We start from the raw sequence: 25,422 nt of genomic DNA on the forward strand, positions 1-25,422 counted from the left end.
ATGGGAAGCGCTGAGCGGGGAGCTTTTAAACAGGACCAATAGCCAGCGAGCCAACGAGTTTTTTTTAAGCTGACGGAAAAGTCAGCTTAAACTATTGTGAATGACAAGTGAGCGATTTTTTCTCGCTTTGCACTGAACGATTATCGTTCACTTTTGCTCGTGTGAACAAATTTTAAGTGGTAATCATTGTGTGTAAAAGGGCAGACATCTAATATAAATAAGCCTACATGCTTTTTCTTGCACCACACTTTGACCTAAAGCAGGATAGCAACATTGTAGACGTTTCTCAACCATACTAAGTCATTTTGTACACTCTGAGACACATACTAAGAAGTGTTTTTGTTTTTAACATCGACTTTAGATGAAATATACTGTTCTTGTATCCAACTAAAAGAGACACAAGGGAGAAGAACCATTGTGTTAAGATCTGTATAAGACAGTCAGCAACATTTGGAGTGCTCCCATTAAAGGGGTATTCCATCCACAGACTAACATGTTATAATCTAATGTACATCATTCATAATAAGTCATTCTGTAATAGGTTTCCTGTACCGGGTCTGGCCACTTTCTTCATTTTTTATCTGTTACATGACCCTCCGCCTGATATCTCTACTTCCTCTGACATCTTGTCCATATTTACTACTTCCTGCCCTGTCCATAGCCTCCAACATCCTGTGAGTAGTGCATGATGGGAGGACAGAAAGCACTGCGCCGTATTGCTCATGTGCAGTTAAGAGTGCCGGAAGTTCCTGTTTTAGGCCTCATGTCCAAGGGGAAAATCGGGCCCGCTACGGATTCTCCATGTAGAATCCGTAGCGGGTCCCTCCTGCCCCGCGGACATGAGGCATTAAAATAAGAATTAACTCACCTCTCGCCCGCTCCGGATCTTCCCTTCGCCGCGGCCGGATCTTCTTTCTTCGGCCCGGCGGATGCGCAGGGCACATCGGTGAAATGCCCCGCGCATGCGCCGGCCCGAAGAAAAAAGATCCGGCAGCGACGGAGAGAAGATGAAGCCGCGGCGAAGGGAAGTTTCAGAGCGGGTGAGTAAATTTCGATTTTGGTCTCCCGCGGATCCGGACGGCTTCCATAGGCTTCAATAGAAGCCCGCGGGAGCTGTCCCCGCGGGAGACCCGCACGAAAATGGAGCATGGTCCAGATTTTTTCATGCTCCATTTTTTTTAAAATCACTTTTATTGACCATCCGCGGGTATTTATCTACTCGCGGGTGGTCAATGCATCCCTATGGGATGCGGATCCGCAGGCAGGAGAAGAGTTAAAATCCGCTGCGGATTTTAATTCTTCTTTTGCCCATAGACAAGAGAGCTTAGGCTTCCTTTGGCACTGAGGGAGAGGGAGGTTGGTGCCTGTAAGTTGTAGGACCTATAGCTGTGCGCGGAGCTACAGTGCTGGCCGGTCAACAAGCTCTATGCATGCTGGGAGTTGTAGGAAACAGTCTGCTGCTATGTTCATTGCAGAAGTGATGCATGTAAACACAGCGAAAGATCGGTGGCTACTTGGGATGAAGAAGAGGGTCCAGAGCGGCAGATAAAAGGTACAGGTTGCCGCAACTTAGCTGAAAATCCTAGATTTCAGCATTTTCAGAATTTCCATTCTGTGCCCAGAAAACCGCTCTAACTGACAAACAGGCCTACTCTCACAGTGCTCCTCCCTCATGTCCTTTGTAGATGGATGCAGATGCGGTAAACATTGTGCCGGCAGTACTTTGAATCCACAGAAGTACACATGAAGATACACGTAATTCTAAGAATGTGATAGAATTTATTACACATGTTCAGAACGGTTTAAATACAACATAGTAAAAAAATAAGTATCACGTGATTAAATAAAATAACCATAAGGCTCCAGTAGCGAGAATCCTCCTCCTCATCGTTTGTATCTTTCTGGAGCTTCCTTCTTTGTCTGCAATAATGAAGAAGATGATTACAAACCCGTAATGCTGCTGCAGACAGTAACTCCATATTGTGTGTACCACAAAAACTACAACCACCTTCTGACTTCCCGTAACAGAAGACGTCCAGAACTAGTTTCTTGTACGAGGCTCTTTTGGAATCTGTGAACATTGGCATTGTCCATTATTAGGTATAATATGAGAACTACCTTCTAAGCTCCTAGGAGCCGGCTTGATTATTTAGTTTGGCTAAATGACTCAGGAATTAAGTGTTAGTAAGTTACATAATATTCCTCTGCTCAAAACATGTTGGAAATTTTCTGTGCAGTGAACCTGCAAGTTCCTTTTATAATTGAACATGTGATTAAAGATGCTCACTAGGCATGAGCTATTTTACATAATATATAGATTATACAATTCCTTTCATTGTTGAAGCGGTTGTGCGACTTTGGAGTTGAAGCTCATCAGATAAAACAAGTCCCCTGCTGCAGCTCCGGGCCCCCCCATCATGTATTGTCCACAGGCTGCAGCAGCCTGAGTACAGGACATCACAGGTTGCTGCAGCCAATGACAGGCTCAGGAATCCAGCGCTGAGCTCTGTTATTTGCTGCAGCAGCCTGTGATGTCCTGTACTCGGGCTGCTGCAATACATGACGGGGAGACCTGGAGCCACTGGTGGAGGACTTTCTGGGAATGGGGAGAACAAGCTGTTTATTGTTTTATCACACAAGCTTTATTAACTTTCCACTTTGTAAAAGGACGCAAACATTTTTTTGTATCATTATCTTAAAATTCCATCCCATAAAGTACTAAAGTCTCCCCTAGATGACCCTAAAATGTATCTCCATGAACGTTTTCTATTAAATGACCCTTAGAAGTTGATGCTGAACTAAGAAAAGTCATTTTTCATAGGAACATGTCCCTATACTCCATTGGCTCTTAGGTTACATCCTATTGCCAGTGACTCACATTTATACTTCACAAAGTAATTACTTGTAATTAGTGTAATCATTACTTTGCTTTAAAATGCTTTACTTCCACTATGTAGTCTACCAATCATCATTAGCAATTGAGACAAAGCAAGAAGTAAAGTAAGAACAGTGGCACAACTGTAGGGAACGCAGCATGTGCAATTGCCCCCACCACACTGACTTGATTGCTGAGGGCCAGTGCTTCTGCAGTAGGGAGAACTTTGGCCTTGCAGCACCCCCCACCCTCCCCGATGTAGCAATGCCACTAGGGCACCGCTTTATCCATCTCTTCACTTTCCTCTACCATCCTGTGTGACAACACATTTGTCACATGCCACTGACACTCCCTCACCTAACTCAGCAATCCCACTGTCAATGCCCTGCCATTCACAGCCGCAGAAGGAAGACAGGGCACAGCAGGAATGGGACAAAGCTATACACTGAAGAGAGGAGAATGGTAAGAAGGTTGCTAGTGCTGCATGGAGACCCAACAATGTAACTGAAGGTTAAGTGGCGAGCCATGGCAGGGAACCATGAAGATAGATTGCATGGGGAAGGAGGAGCAAATTGGACTTTGCACCAGGGCCCATAACCATTTAACTATGCCTCAGAGTAAAATATTATGAACATCAATGCTGAAATGAACAAACTAAAGGGTCAGGCAGAGTGGAAAGGAAAACTTCAAATAAAGCCATAAAATATTGCAGAAATATAAGAATCTCAATCCACAACTTTATGGCCGCTATAAACGAGGACATGTAACAAATGGCAGTTTACGATTAACTACAAGTAGCATTAAAGCGGAGATGAAACACTTACAAACAGAGTTGGTTGGGGTAGAAATACGTTCTCATCTTGGTGAGACTGCAATGCAGGTTCTGGCGACGCAGATTTCATTCTAGCTGTGCGAATCCTCATATGTTCTTTAGAGTGAGGAAAAACTTCCACTGATCGCTTAGTCTTAAGACCAAGTAAGACCTGCTTCATCTCAGCCAACTCCTGGAAAGTAAAGGGAATAGTCTGAGCACTCCCCCTGTAGCATGGGGTATTAAAATATTCTTATGGGCATTTCTGTCGAGAAGATTACAAACCCTCAAAGTGGTGTTCTTCACAGCTCTGTATCGCTAGCTGCATACATGTTGTCAAAAGAAGATTACAGACCCACTCTGCAACATTTTTTTTTCGCAATCTCAATTTTACAGTAGGTTTCTAAAATGTTGAATCTTAAAAAGTTCCTATTGTTTTGTTTCTACATCTCCTACACAGAGCCGTGTGCTTCCAAAGTAAGGCCAGGCTCTCATGAGCGTATCTGAATCGCATATTAAGCCTGCAATGTACGTGCGTGTATTACGCAGTACTTCACGGCTATTCACACACATTGATTTTTGCTATATTTCTCAAGACACCAAAGTTTCTTTTAGTTTGTGGTGCATTGGAGTAATGAAAAATACCATGACTATACATACGGGCTACAAGGCAACATGTCATGTGGAATCTAAACCGATCCTACTTCCAATTTTCCTCTGTCCAGAAATTGATGAAGAAATTACAGTTAAGGGGAACTGTTGAGGTCAAGAAAAACCTCTGATAGAGCCTTTCTAAATGTTGTGTTCACACGTATAGGAATTGGTGCGGATTTTCCACAGTGGAAATTCTACACCAAAATCTGCATCAAAATGTGCACTGATGACGTGGATTTTGCTGCGAATCCGCAGCGGACTTCGCCGCTTTAATTCTACGGTGAAATCTGCTGCGGATACACAGCAAAATCTGCATCAACAGTGCTTCTTCTTAGAACGTACCTCTAAGTATACGTTCACACAGTGGAATTATGTGTATTAATTCCACTTAAAAACGCATTAAAATCCACAACTTTTTGCCATAGTTTTTGCCATGGACCTGCAAGTTAAATTTGTCCTGCCAATGGGCAAAGTCTGTACGCGGAAACAACGTGGAAACTAAAAGATATGTCACTTTTTAACTTCCACACTGGAATTCTGCGTGTGGATCTTACTCATTGGCAGGACAAACATAATGCAAATCTAAATACCTGCCCCTTATATATTTGTGAACCATAAAAAATGATATCCATTTGATCAGTACATTTAAAAAGTGCTAAAAGTGTTCTGATTAATAAAACCCAAAATAGCCCAGGTATTAGGGGTTCAATTCTATGTATAAAGCACCTCTACAGACTCAACATATGGAGGGGTGTAAACATCTCTATGTAGCTGCAGTTCCCAAAATCTTGCTTGGTGACCAACCATTATAAAACATAGAAATAAATTAGACATAGTCTTAACCCTTGAGGAACCTCTAGCATAGAAATGTTTAGCAAAGGGAAAAAAATGAACGTAATCTTGAATAGAGATGAGCGAACACGTTCGGCCCCGCCCCTTTTTCGCCCGAACACCGAACTTTGCGAACACTTCAGTGTTCGGGCGAAAAAGTTCGGGGGCCGCCGTGGCAGCGCGGGGGGTGCGGCGGGGAGTGGGGGGGAGAGGGAGAGAGAGAGGGCTCCCCCCTGTTCCCCGCTACTGCCGCCCGCGCCGCCGCGCATCTCCCCGCCCCTCGGCGGCACCCGGACCTTTACGCGCGAACACTGCAGTGTTCGGCAAAGCCGGTGTCCGGGTGCGGATGTGTCCGTAACGGACACGTTCGCTCATCTTTAATCTTGAAGTTTTGAAGAAATGGTTAAAGTTATATCAAATTAGAAAACAAACTTTTGCATTTTCTTAACCCGAACCAGCAGCCCAACTCTTCTCACTGTCCTGTTGTGTGGGATATTACAGCTGAGCACCATTCATATCAAGCAGACCTGTTTTTCCAATATTATTCAACCCCTTTAAGAACCCAATAAAGCAAGCCTGACACACGGCAATGTCTGCAAACAAAATCATTCACTGAAAGTTTCAATATTGTATCCATTTCCACTGATCATCAAAAGACCAATTTCTATTTCCCATCCGAATCTGCTGAGCGAGATGGAGAGTCCCATTGGTATTTGCATGAGTAAGCCATGTGCAGTGGCATGTTCAAACATCTCAACTGCACAGCAGCTGTTTAACAAGACTGCATAGCGGATGCCAACATGCTGCTTCGAGTTGTAAACTCTGCAGTCATGTTGCCAGGGGGATACATAGGCCGAATTGCTTGATGAAAATAGCTCAGACTACTATATTGGTATCTACATGCTCCATCATTACACAGAAAATCAGCCTATGTTTTGACATTAACAAGTGGTCTGTGTACTCGTGTCACCGGGGTTTAGGCAAGACAAACAATACCAATAATTAAAAGATTACCGTGAAATGCAGAAACGTACTCCTCTCAAAGGATTTGTATCTCCTAATTCACAGAGGAGTAACATACGCAATTTCCGTGTATCTTTCACATGAGCAACAACGGGTGAACTTCCTCAATCTGAATGCAGGTTTCCCTTAAGGAATTCCAGAGCGGTGATGAGATGACGTGAAGGTGAGACACTCACAATGACATAAATGTCTCTACCTGGGAAAGGATTTGCATTTGATTGCACATGTGATCATCATACACAACTCAACATGACAGTACAGCATCAAAACCGGGCAAGAGCTATTAATCAGTGGGAAAGGACAGCTACATTTTTATTCCCACATATTTGTGTAAATTGTCTCATTCCAAAAGCGGTCTGTGAATTTAGAATAATTTCAAGGTTTGTTTCTACCCCCAAAAGTTTTCTGAATCTACCTTAGAATCACAGACACTGACTCAGGAAATTAGGGCAATGCGAGGGGTTAAAAAGTAAATGATAAAAGTTGGACAGTTAAAACAAAAAGATAAAAGTTAAGAATGAAAAAAGGATACGGATTATATATTGTTAACCAGCTAAATTATAGCATGTAATGACAAACTACTGCTTGCCCGCTGCCTTATCTCCCAGAGTTGTCTTCTTGACCTCTACTGCATGCAACTCTTTCTCACCGCAGATGTACTCAGATGTAGAGGAACTTGGTGATTAAAAGGGTATTCCCAGAATTAACACTAATCACCTAATCTGTGGATAGATAAAAGAAATAAAGTTTGTAGGGCGCAATGTCCACAGGCGGATTTGATTTGTGGCACCTGGGAGATCCGCAAATCATCAAGCCATCCATAGGGATGCATGAGCGTCCACAAAATAATTAAAAGCATGCAGATGTCACTTTTTTCCCCGTCGTGCGGATTGCACAAGCGGTAGAAAATCACAGCATGAAGTTGATGGAAGCTGTCCGATCCGCAGCACACCCGCAGCTGACACTGTGGACAAGCTACGGATCCGCAGGAAAGCAGGGGATTTAGAAAAAAAAAATCAACGCGCCTGCGCTGGGCGCATCAGCCTGCACACCTGGACGCGTCCAGTGTGCAGAAAAAAGAAGATCCGGCCGCAACGGAGGAAACCGTCCTATGGCTGTGGGCAGGCACGGATTCTGTGCAGGATTTCTTAGTAAAGGCCCTCTTACACTGGCCAATAGTCTGATAACCCCTTAAGGACATCGCCCTTTTTTTCCCATTTTCGTTTTTCCTCCCCTCTTAAAAAAAAAAAAAGAACAAAAAAACATAACTCTTATTCATCCATCAACGTAGATGTCTGAGGGCTTGTTTTTTGCGGGACGAGTTGTATTTTTTAATGGTACTATATAATGTACCATATAATGTACTGAAAAACTTCAAAAAAACTGAAGTGAAATGGAAAAAAACACGAAATTCCACTGTCTTTTCTATGGCGTACACACTGCAACAAAAATGACCTGATACCTTTATTCTTTTGGTCAGAATGATTAATACGCTACCAAATTTATATAGTTTTTTTTTTGCTGTACTACTATTTTTTTCAAAGAAATTAAATTTTTCAAAAATTATTTTCTGACATCTTCTGACCACAATAACTTTTTAATTTTTTTTGTCGACAGTTTTGTGACAGATCATTTTGCGCAGGACGTCCTATAGTTTCCGTTTTTTACACTTCTGGAATACAAATGATTTTGTTTTTCCTGAAAACGGGGTGACCAGAAAAGAACAATTCTGGCTTTTCTTTTTCTGCCGACATTCACCCTGCGGGGTAAATATTGTGTTATTTTGATAGATCGGACGTTTACAGATGCAGCGATACCAAATATTTTTTTTGAATTTTATTTTTTAAATAAATTAGTAACACTTTTTAAATCTTGTTTTCACTTTTTTTTTTAAGTCCTCAAAGTGGACAAGAACTTACGATGCTTGCATGGCTCTTGCAGTATGATGTATTGCCATAGCATTACATTATACCGTGATCTGACAGGCATCCTATCAAGCCATGCCCATGTCTTGATAGGCCCCCAGCTGCCATGACACTAGCACGGCAACCCACGATCTCATTGCGGGGGCCCTTTGGGTCGAGGGATTTAAATGCCGCTGTCAGAATTGACGGCGGCATTTCAAGGGTTAACAGCTCTGATGAGCTGCGCGGCTTATTGGAGCTGTTGTCGGCGGGTACTGGCCGAAACAGCCGGCAGCCGTGATGTATGGAGTGAGATCGCCCTGTGATCTCTCTTCATACATACCCCAAAGCTGCAGGACGTAACCGTACATCCTGTAGCGTTAAGGAATTAAGTGACTGCAAGAGCGCTGACATCTCTGCCGAGGTCTTTAGCGCTCATGTAGAGCATTTAAACAAAAAGTCTTGTTATTTGTTGGCCATCAAAAGGTATCATATCTACAAGATTTGGTTTGTCTTACTGACCGCAATACCATTTTATGGATGGGTGATGTTATTTCCTGGAATACCTCTTTAAGGGAGCCCAAGCAGTCTAGCTTTTATTATTATCCTATGGATAGGTAGTACATAGTGGGAAAGCCTCTTAATAGCAGCCATACAGAATTCGGGAATAGAAAAAGCAGCGGAGCATATATATGTTCATTTAATTATGGAGAGGTAAGGCCAGCTGCCAGGCACCACAGATTGTGCTAATTGATAATGGGTACAATGAAGAGGGTACTATGAAGGAAAAACTTAGACATTTAACTTAAGAGATGTAACACAATGTTTCTGCAACCAGAACAACCCATGTTCCTCTATGCTCCACTAGGACATATGTACATTAGAGTGGGGTCTCCTACTTGGGACCACCCTCTATGTGCTAGAATGATGAGTTCCTCTGTAAGTGTGGCTCCCTCTCTGACTCACCCAGTGTATCACATTAATTAGAGCAGCTGTCATGTACTACAACATTTCCCGCACAGTGGTAAGGTGTGACTGTCAGCGACATTCATCAGCATCAACAGCCGTTCGTCAGGGTGTGAGAGAAGCTCGACTCATGTCGATCAACTGATTTGTTTTGAAAAAGGGGTTGTGCTCATGAGAGCTGCATGCTGATTTGTCCAATCACAGTGAGGGGACAGGACAAAGTCTGTGCTACTCATGGGTGCTTTTTGCCCCTCTCTGGATCAACTCAATTTGAGTGAAAAATTGAACTTGATGAATGTAAGTCTTCTCTTAACCAGTCAACTATGTGGCGTCTCCTTAATCCAGGCGTGCTGTCAAATTAGGGCTCATTCTCACGGACGTATGCGTAGAATGCTGCGTGTGGTCACCCACCGCTTTACCACCCTGAGAGGCGGCAGTAAGCCAGCTATCGCTGTCTATGGCAGCGCTAGTGCACTGCATATGACATTGTATCGCATGCTCGCTGTCATACTCAGTGTTACTTATTTTATGTTTTATATTTCCCCACTCTGTCTCATAGCAATGTATTGCATATGGACAGCGTTGCAAGCACTATCCATAGAGAACAATAGGGCTGTTCGCGCGTAATGCGTGGTAAAATAGAACATGTTGCAATCTTTTGTGAATCAATCAGTGAAGATCAATGTACTTTCATTGACTGCGTATCACAAAGACGTACATCACATGCGTAATACGCAGTGAAATCACGGCCGTTTGAATGAGCCCTAAGTCTGAAGAACAGTGAGCAAGACAGAGAGCTTTTGGCGACAACGGATTCTAGACTTATAATCTCTATGACTCATAATACCCTGAAGGACTATTAAGTTATTTGACTTTAGATCAAGCAAATTATTATGACAAATATTCTTAAGAAATGACATCTGAACTAGAAGACACAAGAGGATTTCAGGCATGACAGACACATCTTGGCCCAAAGCCACCATCTGTTGGGCATCAACAGCGCAGGGCATTTCTTTGGAAATTCCTTTTAAAGGGGTTGTCTCGCGAAAGCAAGTGGGGTTCAGCACTTCTGTATGGCCATATTAATGCACTTTGTAATATACATCGTGCATTAAATATGAGCCATACAGAAGTTATTCACTTACCTTCCCTGCGCTGGTGTCCCCGTCTCCATGGCTCCGTCTAACTTCAGCGTCTAATCGCCCGATTAGACGCGCTTGCGCAGAAGCGTCTTCTGCCTTCGGCTCGGCAGCAGCGGCGTTCTGGCTCCGCCCCCTTCTACGGGTCATCGCGTAGCTCCGCCCCATCACATGTGCCGATTCCAGCCTCCTGACTGGCTGGAATCGGCACATGTGACGGGGCGGAGCTACGCGATGACGCGTACAAGGGGGCAGAGCCAGAACGCCGCTGCTGCCGAACCGAGCCGAAGGCAGAAGACCCTTCTGCGCAAGCGCGTCTAATCGGGCGATTAGACGCTGAAGTTAGACGGAGCCATAGAGACGGGGACGCCAGCGCAGGGAAGGTAAGTGAATAACTTCTGTATGGCTCATATTTAATGCACGATGTATATTACAAAGTGCATTAATATGGCCATACAGAAATGCTGAACCCCACTTGCTTTCGCGAGACAACCCCTTTAAGTTTCTTGGAACATCTTTTTTCTGAAAATATGTTAATTTTGTAACAAGGGTGAACGACTTTATGAACACTACTTTAGAGAAATCTGAAAATGGCGGCAGTAAGTAAGTATGTACACAACACTAGGCACAGGAAAAGGTACAGTCTTCGAAGAGTATGCTGTAGTGAAGCAACAAAATAATTGTATGCACTAAATACATCTCCACTAGAGATGAGCGAGCATACTCGGTAAGGACAGATACTCGAGCGAGTATCCTCCTTACCGAGTACCTGCCTGCTCGCCCGCAAAGATTCGGGTGCCGGCTGGGAGCGGCGGGGGAGAACGGGGGGGGGGGGGGGGGGGGGGGAGATCTCTCTCCCTCCGGCTCACTCCCGCAACACAGCGCTCACCCCGCCGGCTCCGGAATCTTTGCGGGCAAGCAGGCAGGTACTCGGTAAGGACGATACTTGCTCGAGTATCTGTCCTTACCGAGTACGCTCGCTCATCTCTAATCTCCACATTACACCTATACTTAGATCTAGTCCAAACGGCTTAGGGAACGAAGCAATCAATGGAGGAAGACTAACAGATTACTTAACATTTTTATTCGAAGATGATATGCGCCTTAGTGCATTTGTGGATTGTGCCCTAGCAGCTATGTTCCATTAGCCCTTTTGACAGTTTTGATGTGTCTCCTGTTTTTCAGCAGGTAGTGGAACCAGCAGCAGTCCCAAATCACATCTCCTCTGAAAGTGACTATGTTGCCGTGCTCACGCAGCCAAGGAAAGCGAAAAGCTAAACTGCAAGATGGGCCATGAAAAAGTAGCCTGGCACTACATTCTTATGAAAGCTGTATAAAAGGAAATGTCTTTGTTGCCCATAGCAACCAATCACAGCACAGCTTTTATTTCTGCTGAGGTAAAATGAAAGCTGTCCTGTGATTGGTTGATATGGGCAACAAATATGGATTTTCTTTTAGACCGCTTTCATAAGAGCGTAATCCTGGGCTAATTTTCCGTGGCCCACTCTGTACCATTACATGTATCCCTTGTGTAGGGATTTCACATGAAGTGCATCTGTCCTCCTGTATTTACACACATACATGTCGTACAAATAATTTGGAAAATTGCAATATCTTTTCGCTTGTAAGTCTTAATAAAGGTTTTTGGCCCTAATCATAACTGTAACTTGGCTTCTGCTTCTACATTAGATATAATGGAATTGTTTTGTAATGGATCCCCATTGACTTGTAGTGGGCCTGTTATGCCATTTTTACTGGATAGAACAGACTAGAGCAACAAGTTGGCCATCAAAGATTTGGCCTTAATTTTTTTTTTTTGTGAAACTCTTGCAATTATTTTCATTTCCAAACTGGACACAATCAATCACAATGCATAAAATAGCACATTTTAAACATCAGGTAAAAGTTCACAAGCTAGAAAACGACATAATTAGACCGGAAAGTACAATATTGAGCAATGGAGAGCCATTTTCTAGCAAGTAGTCCCTTATCTTTACAATGTGTATGCACTGGACGTGTTATCATATTACCACAAAGCACAAATCCCATACTTCCTTGGGCAATATAACATATACTTTAGACTTTTAAAAGTGCTTAGGCATGTTAAACCGCATTGACAAATTGTATCTTTATGATGTATATATACACTGCTTCCCTGTTATGGTTGTTACAGATGTCACTCATTGTAAGTGGTGCAAGGTGTTACTGAAGTGTGTTAGAACACGAGGTGGAGAATAAATTCCCTATACATCAATGCATGAACAAGAGTGCATTCACTCTACGGTTGTCTATCCTACACAATTCCGTCTGTCTGTTCCGTGTTTAGTAACAGAAAAGCAGAAACAAAATCCCCTCCCCCCCATATATTTCAATAGGGTTTCCATTTGTCTTTTGCTTTTCTCCACTCCACTAAGTTTTATTTTATTTTATTTTTTGCTGGAAAAATAGTATAGCAGACTAAAAAACTAGTGCAACAAAAAAACCAATCTGAAACCTAATGGAAGAAAAGTAAACAGAAGCCAAATATACAAACAGAAACCCCACTAAAATAAATGGGGAAAAAACTGAAGCATTTCTTTGAATTTCTCTGTTACTGAAGATTGAACAGGAAGACAGAAATGTGCCAAATAGAAGCAGGTTGCCCCCTACAAAAACAGGTAAGCATATATTTGATGGGCACCTTGCTTCACTCATTATGAGAGCTTTAAACTAGAACAATATGGGAAGGGAAGTGAAAGGCCAGGTAAAAATATACAGCTTATAAATACAATCGATAATCTTGCTAAGAGAAGTAGATAGAAAGAACAAAGACAAAAAAATTGGAAGGAAAGTAAAGGAGCAAGAGACACCGATCACAAACTAAAATGTTTTTACACAAATGCACAGAGCATGGGAAACAAACAAGGAGAATTGGAGCTCCTAATACGGAAGAGAAATATGATGTCATAGGCATCATGGAAACTTGGTGGAATGATACACATGATTGGAATACAAGGCTTGAAGGATACAACTTATTTATAAGAAACAGACAATAAAAGAGGAGGAGGTATCGCGTTGTATGTTAGGAAAACATTCATCTCCACTGAGATTCAAGCTTCAGAAACTGTTTGGGTAAGAATTCAAGGAGAGAACAGAAAGGACACCATTGTAGGCATTTACTATAGACCGCCTGGACAAGCGGAAGATATTAGTAAACTCTTTCTACATCAGATGGCCAAGCTCTCAAAAAAGCATGACATAATGATCATGGGAGATTCTAACTATCCGGACATTTGTTGGGAATCTCTTTCAGGTAAAAGTAATGGATCCAACAAATTCTTATCCGCTCTTGCTGACAACTTTATCTTCCAAAAGGTAGAAGAGAAAACAAGGGGGTCTGCTATCTTGGACCTAATCCTTACCAGTAAGGAAGAACTGGTTGAAGTAGTAAGGGTGCCATCCTAGACTTTAACAAACAAATCAGGCCAGACTAAAATCCCATTTAGACACAACGATTATCGCTCAAAAGTCGCTCAAAAGATATCTTTTGAGCGATAATCGTTGCATGCATTTACACTGCAAGATGATCACTCAAAATTCACTGAAACGGCAGTTTGAGTGACAGTTTTGAGCTTTCTCTTTGCATAAGTGTATAAAGGAAGGCTCATGCTGTATGCAGAAAACAAATGGGACCGCTATCTTCTGCATACAGCTGTTGTCTTCTCGGAGCACTTAGCTAGTATACAGCTGAGCGCTCCAAGCAGGGTATACAGAAGACAAGTGGGTCCGCTTGTCTTCTGTATACAGCTGTTTTCTTCTAGGAGCGCTCAGGTGTTATACAGCTGAGCGCTCAGAGCAGGGTACACAGAAGACAGCTGGAGTGCTGTATTCTGCATACTCCAGCTGTGTTCACGGCGCAGACAGCTGGTATACAGCTGAGCGCTTCGAACGGGGTATGCAGAACAGAGCTGAAGCACTGTCTTCTTCATACGCCGACTGTGTTCTCCGAGCGGGATACCAGCTGAAACAAAAGTATCAGCTGTATCCCACTGAGAACTCAGCGTGCGACACTGATAAGGCTCATGCTTCTCTTTCAGCTTGCTGAGAGACAATGATGATTGACTCGTTAACGAAAACTGCATGAAGTCTGTGCAGTTAAACCCAACGATTCTCGCTCAAAAGACGGCTTTGAGCGATTTTTGAGCGAGAATTGTTGGGTCTAAATGGGCCTTAATCTAATTTCCTTCTATGACGGAATCACTGACTGGGTTGGTCAAGAAAATGCAGTAGATATTGGATAGCTTGACTTTAGTAAAGCATTTAACAAAGTATCTCATACCATCCTTATTGAAAAAATGACGAAATATGAGATCGACAAGGCAACTGGTAGGTGGATTCACTACTGGCTGAGTGATGGTACTCTAAGAGTGGTTTTAAATGGCTGCACATCCAATTAGAAGACTGTCTCAACTGGGGTATTACAAGACTGTCCTGGGCCTAGTATTATTCAACATTTTTATAAATGATCTAGATGAGGGAATCAAGAGGAAACTGATCAAATTTGCCAACAACACAAGGCTAGGAAAGACAGCTAACACTAGATAAGAGAAAGGATTGAAAAAGATCCAGACAAGCTTGAACAGTGGACTGCACTTAACAGAATGGTATTTGTCCCTATCTTCAAAAAAGGGAAGAAGGTGGATCCAGGAAACTACAGGCCTGTGAGCCTGACTTCTATACTGGGAAAGATCTTTGAACAAATTATTAAACAACATGTATGCAAGTACTTGGATGAAAATGTAGTGATTAACCAGAGCCAGCATGGGTTTGTAACAAACAAGTCATGCCAGATGAATCTAATTTCCTTCTATGATAGTATCACTGACTGGGTTGATCAGGGAAATGCGGTGGATATAGTTTTTCTTGATTTTAGTAAAGCATTTGACAAAGTAGCTCGTACCATACTTATTGAAAAAAATGACCAAATATGGGATTGACAAGGCAACTCTTAGGTGGATTCAGAACTGGCTGAGTGATCGTACTCAAAAGAGTGGTCATAAATGGCTGCACATCCAAGGGAAGAATGTATTAAGTGGGGTACCACAAAGCTCTGTCCTAGGCCCAGTGTTGTTCAACATTTTTATAAATGATCTGGAGGAGGGAATTGATGGGAAACTGATCAAATTTGCTGACAACACAAAGCTAGCAGGGATAGCTAACATGAGGGGGGAGAGTGTAAGTATTCAAAAAGATCTAGAAAAGCTTGCACAGTGGGCAGCGACTAACATAATGGTATTTAGCAAGGAGAAATGCAAAGTCCTACATCTGGCTAAGACAAATGAAAAAAGCAAATAAAGAATGAGAGGAATTGAGCTAAGCAGCAGCACATGCGAAAAAGACTTGGGTATACTAATAGATCATAGACTGAACATGAGTCAACAATGTGATGCAGCAGCCAAAAAGGCAAACAAACAAAATTCTGGGATGTATTAAGAGAAGCATAGAGTCTAGATCACGTGAGGTCATTATTCCTCTCTATTCTTCCTTAGTCAGACCTCATCTGGAATACTGCGTCCAGTTTTGGGCACCCCACTTTAAAAAAAGACATAGACAAACTGGAGCAAGTTCAGAAAGAGCTTCCAGAATGGGGAGCGGTCTGCAAACCATGTTCAATGAGATATGATTAAAGAATCTGGGAATGTTTAGCTTGCAAAAAAGAAGGCTGAGAGGAGACTTAATAGTTGTCTACAAATATCTGAAGGGCTGTCACAGTGCAGAGGGAGAAGTCCTATTCTCATTTGCACAAGGAAAGACTAGAAGCAATGGGATGAAACTGAAAGGGAGGAGACACAGATTAGATATTAGAAAAAACTTTCTGACAGTGAGGGTGATCAATGAGTGGAACAGGTTACCACGGGAGTTGGTGAGTTCTCCTTCAATGGAAGTATTCAAACAGAGGCCGGACAGACATCTGTCTGGGGTGATTTAGTGAATCCTGCATTCAGCAGGGGGTTGGACCTGATTACCCTGGAGATCCCTTCCAACTTTACCATTCTATGATTCTATTTAACAAAGAGAAATGCAAAGTCCTACTTCTGGGCAAGAACAATGAAAAAAGGACATACAGATTGGGGGGAATTGGGCTAACCAACAGCACATGTGAAAAAGATGTGTATATGAATAGATCACAGACTAAAGATGAGTCATGAGTGAGAGCTTAGGACTGCATTTCTGCTGCCGTAGCACTCTGCGCCACATGAGGCTCTATACGAGTGAAGACCTTGCTGCCAATAGCTGACAATTTGTGAGGCAATGGGGCGACAAAAAAAGGCAAAAGTACTTTGTACTATGGTCCGGCCACTTTTTATACCAAGCAGGATAGTACATAGAAAGCTGCATGAACCGGTCACCAGCCAGTACCTGTACATGCACAGATATAAAGTATATGAGGATTGTTAACGAAAAAGTTTAAAGCCAGTTTAATGAGTTCATTTTGTACAGTAAGAATGTTTCGCATAAAGTTTGAGACGCAGAGTTCAGACTTTAATAAGCTCACCAATAAAGTATTTACTACCTTATTTCCTACCCTCATGCAGCCTGTTTACTCACATTTCCTATGTAACTTGGATTTGCACCAGGAAGAGTCTGATTGAATAGACCATGCCATATGCCATTACAAGATTACCTTGCTAAGTTTGTTAGTGTACTTAAAATGTTCCTTTATTCTGAAATAATAGCGCCGAGGATTCCCAAAGCTTTGCTAATACATTATATCCTTATCAGTGTTTACATCAAGAAGCACTCCTGTGTAGAATGACTTCAGAGTTTACACAGCTGCAACTCTATAAAATTTCATTTAACTCCCTGATATGCTGCCAACCTGGCCTATATGACTTCATATAGTGAGATGTTCTCAAACTCTGACCACCTATTGAGGGCAAGTCTCCCCACAGGTAATGGGAGCTAAAGCACCAGCCTACCACTTAATCCGCTAATCTAAACAATTGGCACGAAAGTATTTCAAACCGTTTTTCGTTTTAAGTGGCAAAATGCATTTTTCTGACTAATGCCTTATCTGTACTCGGCTTTCATAAATAATGTTCGGAGCTGTCACCAGACTAAATGCATTTAGAGGTAGGTAAATACTTCAGTTGGAAACTCCTCTGCTGCCGTCCGTTAATAATCTTTATATGTATGGGGCCCACATATTTCACAGCAGTTTATGTTCTTCTCAAGCATGAAAAAAGGAAAGTCTGAAATCCCACATATTATCCATCTAATGGGCAGTAAGGAGGATTTCTTTTTATGATTTCTTTGTGGAATATATGAAGGAGGTTTTCTACTTTCCATTAAATGGCTATTCCAAGTGTGAAGTGCATTTTCAGAAATTCAAGATATGAGAGGAGTTTATGTCATGTTTCTGCACAGCTGGTTATGGGTATAAATCACACAGCCATTACTGCTTATCCTGTCCCTTTAATTCAGATGTTTCCCCATAATTGCTATTTTTCAAGATTGCCATTACATCCCTGCTGATATGCAACTTGAAGCTACATTTACCCCCCCCCCCTGCCCTGTATTTTCTTCCTGTGCATATCTTTGCTAAGTGCTGCTCTGCTATTGGTTGGCAATCCGGTCCCAAAGGATGAATAGGAGAAAAGCCATCCCTGGTAGTTCTTACTGAGCAAGCATGACCTGTAGCGCTGGAATGCCTACAGGACGTATCCAAGGCAACCTGGGAATAAACACTTCTGAGTCATTGTGTTCTTGCTACGTGCCACGCTTGTATCTCTTGCATGCGCACACTGCAAGATATGTTTGTGTGACCCCGGCCTTACATCAAATTTGTATGTTTTCAAGGAAGGACAGGAACATAATCCATTGCCAGACACTTATCTCCTATGACAAATAATCAAATGATCACTTCCTATATGCTGGGTTTGTTCAACTCCACTCTACACAATCGACTTAACGGTATTATTCATGCATGTCTTTTTAAGAAATTCCCGTTTTTATACCGTGGGACAAGTGTATCTAGTATAAGCAAAACTCTGTACTGAAGCCATTAGAATAGATATCCAACATACCCATTATAGATCCTTTAACCCTTTCCAATCCAATTTGTACCTAGGTTTTCCTAGGGGGCTTACTCTTTTTCTGTCGTTATACAACGGCGCTATATGCTGGCTAAAGCCAGTACTGCATGAGGTGACACGTTGGATAGGCTCCCACAGCAGAGAGGCTGGCAATATACAGTAAGGGAACCCCGACGGATATCTTCCAACTTTGGAGCTGTACAGCCTTAAATCATAATGTCTTAAGACGTCAGACAGTGGATTGGAAAGGGTTAAGCGGTTAGTGACTGGCCTATGTTGTGCCTTACGGACAAAGAGATTTTCATCATAACATTGAAAGAGTTATAACTCGTTGACATAGATGTATGAGGGCTTGTATTTTTTAGGGTACATATAATGTTTAACTTTTATAACAGTTTTTGGGATGAGGGGGCAGAGAAATTCCTTCACTGTCTTTGGGTTTGTATAGCATTCACTATTCGGTAGAAGTAATCTGAAAATTTTATCGGGATCAGCCCGTTTACTGCGATACGAACTATATAGATTTTTTATTTTATTACTTTTGCATAACAAAACATATTTAAAAAAAAAGAAAAATAATTGAATCAGCATCACTGCATTCTAAAACCCATAACATTTTTATTTTTCTGGCAATAGAGCTATATGAGGTCTTGCTTTTTGCAGAAAGAGTTTCAGATTTAGTGGTACCATTTTAGGGTATATGTGACTTTTGGATTGGTTTTTGTTGCTTTTTTGTGAGGCAAAAGAAAGAACATGAGTAATTCTGGCATTGCTTTTCATTTTTACGTTCACCATATGAGACAAATAACAAAATATCTTTATTGTTTGGGTTGTTACCTGTTATGTTTTGCTTTTTAAAAAATTTTTTTTTTGCTTTTTTTTATCCATTTAAACATGTTTTTTGTGAGGAAAAATGTGTTTTTGTTAAGAAGATTTTGTTTTTAAAATTAAGCGTTTTAGAACTTTGACATCATTTTTTAGTCCCCATTACTTTTTAGGGGCTGAGTTACATAGCAGGACACGGAGGCCTTAGTCCAGCTGCCATGGGAACCCATTGGTACCTTGCAATCATATTGCAGGATTTCAATAGGTCACAGGAGGAGCCCCTTTTACTGCTCCAGTTGATAACTATAATGCCATGTAAGGGTTTAAATTGCCAGGATATGAGGTTTCTCCGCTCCTAGCAGTTAGAGTAGGAGTCTGCCTGTAAGTCAGTCAAGCCATCACCTTAAAAAGAGATTTATGTGCAGGATTAAGGCCTCTTTCACACGGGCTACAAAATCTCGCTACAAAACGCATGTATGTGAAGCCCATGGTTTCCAATGGGTTTTGTTTTGTAGCCGGAAAAAACACTGGAAACCCTGAGCTTCACATACATGCGTTTTGCAGCGATGATTCTGTAGTCCGTGTGAAACAGGCCTTAGCCCATTAGTGAGGTTAGTAAAAAGGCATATTAGCCATCACTAAGGGGTTAAAACCAGGCACCAGTGCAAAGATATTCACAAAATTGTGCTGCTGATGGATCTATCTAATGAAGGAATGCCTAAAGGAGTGTTTCTTAACTCCCACAACAGGTGATATTAGCAGGGTTTCCTCAGAATTGCACAGGTAATGTAATTATCGTCAGTGCCTCAGAAACTGACCTGGGTGCTTTCTCCACAGGATATCCACAAACTATGGCCTCTTGAGAGTACTTGAGTGCTGAAGCTATAGAACACTAGCCTAGACTTGATAGAATTGTAGCAAACGAGAATCGAGTCGGCAACTGCTGGCAGAACGCTCTTTTGGATACCAGCATTTCCCCCATGAACATGTATATTTTGCTTAGCGTGTTTTTTTTTCAATGAGAAAAAAGCAAAAAGTTTCCTGTCAGAATGCTCCAGTGTGAACATCTACCTTTGGGAATAGACGAAAAATCAGCGTGTTCAGAGGAGATTTCTCTTAAGGCTCATTTAGACAACGATTATTGCTCAAAATTCGCTCAAAAGATGGCTTTTGAGCAATAATCGTTGTGTCTAAGTGCGCGGCCATCATGCACTATTAGTTCATCGTTGATTTCTAGCAAGCTACAAATCACTGATGACTTAGCGCCGCACGCTGATTTTCTAAGCAGGAGGCGCTGATCGCATTCTTTCAGCTCCTATCCTGCTATGACTTCCCAGTGGGATACCAGCTGAGAGCTCCAAGAGCTCCTGCTGTTTCTCAGAGCTATCAGCTCAGCGGGGCACTGCTGATGACTGTGAGAACAAAGCAGCTGTTTTGTATATGCAAACAGCTGCTTTATCAGCAGTGTCCTGCTCCGCCTGGATTTAACTCTTCAGCTAATTAGCTACTTAAGAGTTATGCAAAGATGAACGCTCAAAACCTTCACTCAAACTGCTTTTTGCGCGATCATCTTTCAGTGTAAATGTACCTTGTTTGGCCAGCTTTTGTGCCTGATACATGTCTCCATCGCACAACAGACACAATTATTTGTTTTCATCCCCTGAGGCAGCCGAAGTGAAGAAATGGTGTAGAGATAGAGCACACTGTACCTTAGTACTTTCTTAAAACTCTTATCTTCTTTTTCATTGCTGTCCATTAAACTTTTATTTACTAGATTCCGGAAAACCTTGTAACTTAAGGGTAAATATACTGAAAGTGAGGCCTGAGAGTTGAGATATTCTGGCTAATGACTGTATGGAGATTCTTTATGTAGAAAGCCCATTGAATCTTCTGTGCACACTGTAAAGTAAATTTAACGCTGAGCTAATGAGCCAAGTGTATTAATACCAGAGAACCCAACCTAGTTTATTAATACCAGAGGACCAATTTAATGCAATTTCCATTTCCAATGCACAACACTGGAAAAAAGTGTAATAGTGTAATAATTAATCTTTAGGCTGCATATACTAAAAAAAAAAACCCGCTACTCCGTTAAAAATGTTTTTGAGAATACACAAAAGTTATAAATGTAGTTTATTACATAAAAAAAGACAAACAAAAACTAATATTTCATATAAATGGTCTCCCTTGTCAGATGACACAATCTGTCTATTCAGATGAATTTCCATTCCACTTTTAGAACGCAGACTGCATCACACACATTGCACCATTTCACCAAAGCCAAGTATGTTCTGGACTCCCTTCCCTTGTGGCAGGAGTGATTTCCTTTTCCCCTACTCATGCTGTCTGGACAAAGAGCACTCTCCAGAATAGTTAACACTGCAGTATAGTCTATCTTACTTTCACCTACACACGGTCACCACCATATCCTTCACCTTGCTTTATCTGCAATCCTTGTATTTTCCCTTTCATACCCTCAATGGTTTATCCATGCGTATTATAGATAACTGATTATTTTGCTCACTTTCCTCCAAATCCCTATTTGACCCCTGCAAGTATAGCTTTTGGCTACATTCGACAGACAGCCGTGCCTAATGAGTAATGACGTGCCGTCTAGCAAATCAAGTTGCACAAGCAGATTTTAGATCTTTATTTTCAAGCTGCCACTGTACAAATCCTGTACTTGTATATGACAGAATAGCAGAACATCAGCTTTAAGATTGTTCTTGCACATATATTCAAGATTATGGGGAGTTTTACCATTTTCAAAAATTGGAAATAAATAAAACAATAAATACAAAATCATTCAACTGGTCCTTGTGTGTGACTGGTTTTCATAGTCGGGAAGAGTATCATCTCTCCTTAAGGAGAGCACTTAAAAGGCGACTGAGGAGACTTCTAAGGCCATGCATGCTCCTCTGCAAAATATGCAAATACGGAAGATGAAACAATACCTCTGCAGCGCCATCTATTGGATGGTAGCATTCATGCAAATCAAGGTCAGACACTTTATTCAAGTATTTAGAACAATGTTTGGGAATTGACCAAAAGCCCTACATAGTGTTGCGCCAACAGAGATTTAAAGGCAGTTTCTGTTTTATTCTGATTGTTTAGCCCTCACCCCCTCTACTCTCAGCCTGTTTTTTTTTTCAAATGATCTCATGTGCCTAAAAGTGTCCCCATTCAGTTCTCTGGTGACATGATCTGTGAGGTCTCCAGACCTGCTGGCCCCAATTATGGATAAAGGTCACATGAGATGTCGCCAATGATGTCCCAGTCAACATTATCTGCAATGGTGATGCGCCCATTTACCCGCATGACTGCTGCAGCCAATGAAAACAAAGTTCATTCAGGAGGAAGGACGTGGCAGAGCTGGAGCAGCGGGCAGTGTGTGAGGCAGGTACTGGTCTTTATTTTTCAAACATCATATCATCCCCACATACTGCAATCCATGTTTCATATATTGGACAACCCCTTTAAATGTTCAAACAGTTCTGTATACAAAACAGTTAAGACACATTTAGCCAACAGTGGTTTCCAGAATATTAGGTTTGACCTGTCAGTGACACATTCATGCACTCCCCCCCCCCCCTTCCTTTCAACTCCTCTAATGATTGTGTTTTTTCAGTGAATTTTCTCCAAAATTAAAAAAGATTTCAAGTGGAAAGTTGAAATATATCTGTGGGCCAGAACCAAAACCTGTTTTGCCTAAAGGGATCAACCTTTAATCTTCTACAACTATGTTCCCTTTTGGCCAGACTTGGGAAAATCATGGCAGTGTTAGTATTTTAATTTAACCCCTTCATGACCTGCCTATTTTGTGCCTTTAGGACCTAGTGGTTTTCATTGTCGCATTGCAAGAGCCAAAACTGAATCGTATGAGGTTTTTTTGTTGAAAGAATTGTATATTTTATCTGCCCCACTCTGGGATACATACAATGTGTTGTACAATTCTTATTACATTTCTTGGGGAAGGAGATGGAAAAAATGGCCAGAAATTTCACCATTGTTTTTGGATTTTGTTTTTACAGGGTTTCCCATTTAGTAACAATAACATGATAACTTTCCTATGTGGATCAGCACAATTACTGCGATATCAAGTTTATATAGATTTTTTTTTACTACTTTGCACAATAAAAACATGCTTTTAAAGAAAAACAATTCAATCTGCGAAGTCTTGTTTTTTGCAGAAAGAGTTGTCACTCTTATTGGTACCATTTTGAGGAACATATGACTTTTGAATTGCTTTTTACTACATTTTTTAGGAGGCAAACAAAAGTCAAATAGCAATTATCTAATTACTTTTAAAAATTATTTTAATGGGGTTCACCAAGATAAATAACAAAATATTTTTATGGCTTGGGTCGTTATGAACGTGGTAATATCTATTACATGTTATTTTTTAAGTTTTTTTTTTGCTATTTTATCTATTTAGAAAAAACTTTATGTGCGGAGAAGTGCATATTTTTTAAACAGTTTTTTTTCTGTCAATTACACTTTATTAAACCTTTTTGGACACTTTTTTTTTGGGTTCATGAAGGGCAATTGAAGCTAAGATTGTTCAATTGGTAGAATAGTACACTGCATTACTTATGTAGTGCATTCTACTAAGCCTGTGACACCTTTGCTGTGCGTGGCCGAGCATTATCCTCCTGAATTCCTCTTGGAAGCAGCCATCAGAGGAACACATGTGGCAGCAGGATATCCTGAACATATCACTGAGCTGTCATTGTTGCTTGTACCACTACTAGAGCTGAACGATGAGTAGTGGTGGGTATCAAAGGCAATGGTTCTGACAGACACACGGGCCTGTAACAAAAGTGCCACTTGCCCCTGGATGGCAGACAATGAAACAGTTGGAGCTGCTCATGCTTGTCAGACGACCAAATAATCTTCTCTATTGGAGGTCTGTCGAGGGCGCCCTGAGCCTGGTCACCTTGACGAATCCCCTGGTTCCAACATCTCCTAACAGTCAGGTCAAAATGACCCAGGTGGTGGGCAATTCGTCGATAAGACCATCAGGCTTCTCACATTCTAATAACACGACCCTGCTCGAACTATGTTAACTAGGTGCAATCTCTTTGATTGCACTGTAGAGGCATGTATAGTGGAAGCTCTATGCAAGTGGAAAAAGAGGTCCCCTACACACAAGCAGCCTCTGAAAGCCTTTTTATAGGCTAAATGTGGAACCATTTTGGGGGTCTCAGGTGTTCATCTAATCCCACCACAACTCTAATCATTTGCATATCTGCCTGAGATATGACTGCATGCCGAGATTTGCAGCAAAACGACAACTCCTCGTAGGTGCTTGATTTTTTTTTTCTTTTTAACTAGAGATGAGCGAGCCTACTCGGCCACGTCCCTTTTTCGCCCGAGCGCCGCGATTTTCGAGTACTTCCATACTCAGGTGAAAAGATTCAGGGGGCGCCGTGGGTGATTGGGGAGTTGCAGCGGGGAGTGGGGGGGAGAGGGAGAGAGAGAGGGCTCCCCCCTGTTCCCGCTGCTACCCCCCGCTCCGCCACACCTCCCCCCTCCCCCCTCCCGAATCTTTTCACCCGAGTACTGAAGTACTCGAAAATCGCGGTGCTCGATCGAGTAATTACTCGAAACGAGTATACTCGCTCATCTCTATTTTTAACAAAATCGTACATACTTTGCACAAACTGAATCTATCCAAAGGATTTTTATTTTTTTTTTACAGCGGACAAATCTGGTGCAGGGATTGGGGCGGGTGGGGGGTGGGGGGAGGCGTAAGGGCTGTGAACCTACATCAATTTAAAGACAATAAAGCTATTGCAATCTTATCCTGGTTATATTGTCTTTTATGTAATGTCAAGTAATCACACCATGTGGTCTTGAAAGCTCACTGTAACATCAATTTTTGTTAGCCATTAAAAGGTATCATGTCTACAAGATTATAATGGGGTCCGCTCGGTTTCCAGCTGTGATATTTCATCCTGCTTTTAAACGGAATTCAGAGAAGGAAGTTACGAACGAAACCTCCAATGCGGATGTTAACGAGCCATTATTTTGTTTCACTTATTGACAGCAATAGCAGGAAGTCCAGAGAAATGTCTTCTTGCACAATTACTACTTTCTCACATATCTGTAGTTCTAAAAAACACAGCAAAACATTACTACATACATGCACAAGACAGTAGCAGCTTTTACCTATAAGTGTCACTAATTATATTAGGCCCCGACTTCATATTTAGACGCGTGCAAAGATTGAGGCTGTGCTGCACTAAAGATCGCGTGAATGGGTTAATTCCAGCTGCTTGAATTAGCCCGTTTACACGATCCGAGGAGCATGCTTTCA

The 25,422-nt window shown here is 41.7% G+C and overlaps 1 protein-coding gene across 2 annotated transcripts in view; it reads right to left on the bottom strand.

Moving 5' to 3' along the window:
- Positions 1 to 1,776: 1,776 nt before the first annotated feature.
- PIBF1 (progesterone immunomodulatory binding factor 1) overlaps positions 1,777 to 25,422 on the bottom strand; it is a 188,376-nt gene continuing 164,730 nt past the window's right edge. For both annotated transcript variants that reach the window (XM_066581127.1, XM_066581136.1), the window contains exons 17-18: positions 3,700 to 3,879; positions 1,777 to 1,920 (exon numbers count right to left, since the gene is read on the bottom strand). In XM_066581127.1, coding sequence (XP_066437224.1) covers positions 1,885 to 1,920; positions 3,700 to 3,879 — 216 coding nt within the window. In that variant the 3' untranslated portion in view covers positions 1,777 to 1,884. The remainder of the gene's footprint in view (positions 1,921 to 3,699; positions 3,880 to 25,422) is intronic.

Source organism: Eleutherodactylus coqui, chromosome 1 (assembly GCF_035609145.1).
Source record: "Eleutherodactylus coqui strain aEleCoq1 chromosome 1, aEleCoq1.hap1, whole genome shotgun sequence".
NCBI classification, from domain to species: domain Eukaryota; kingdom Metazoa; phylum Chordata; class Amphibia; order Anura; family Eleutherodactylidae; genus Eleutherodactylus; species Eleutherodactylus coqui.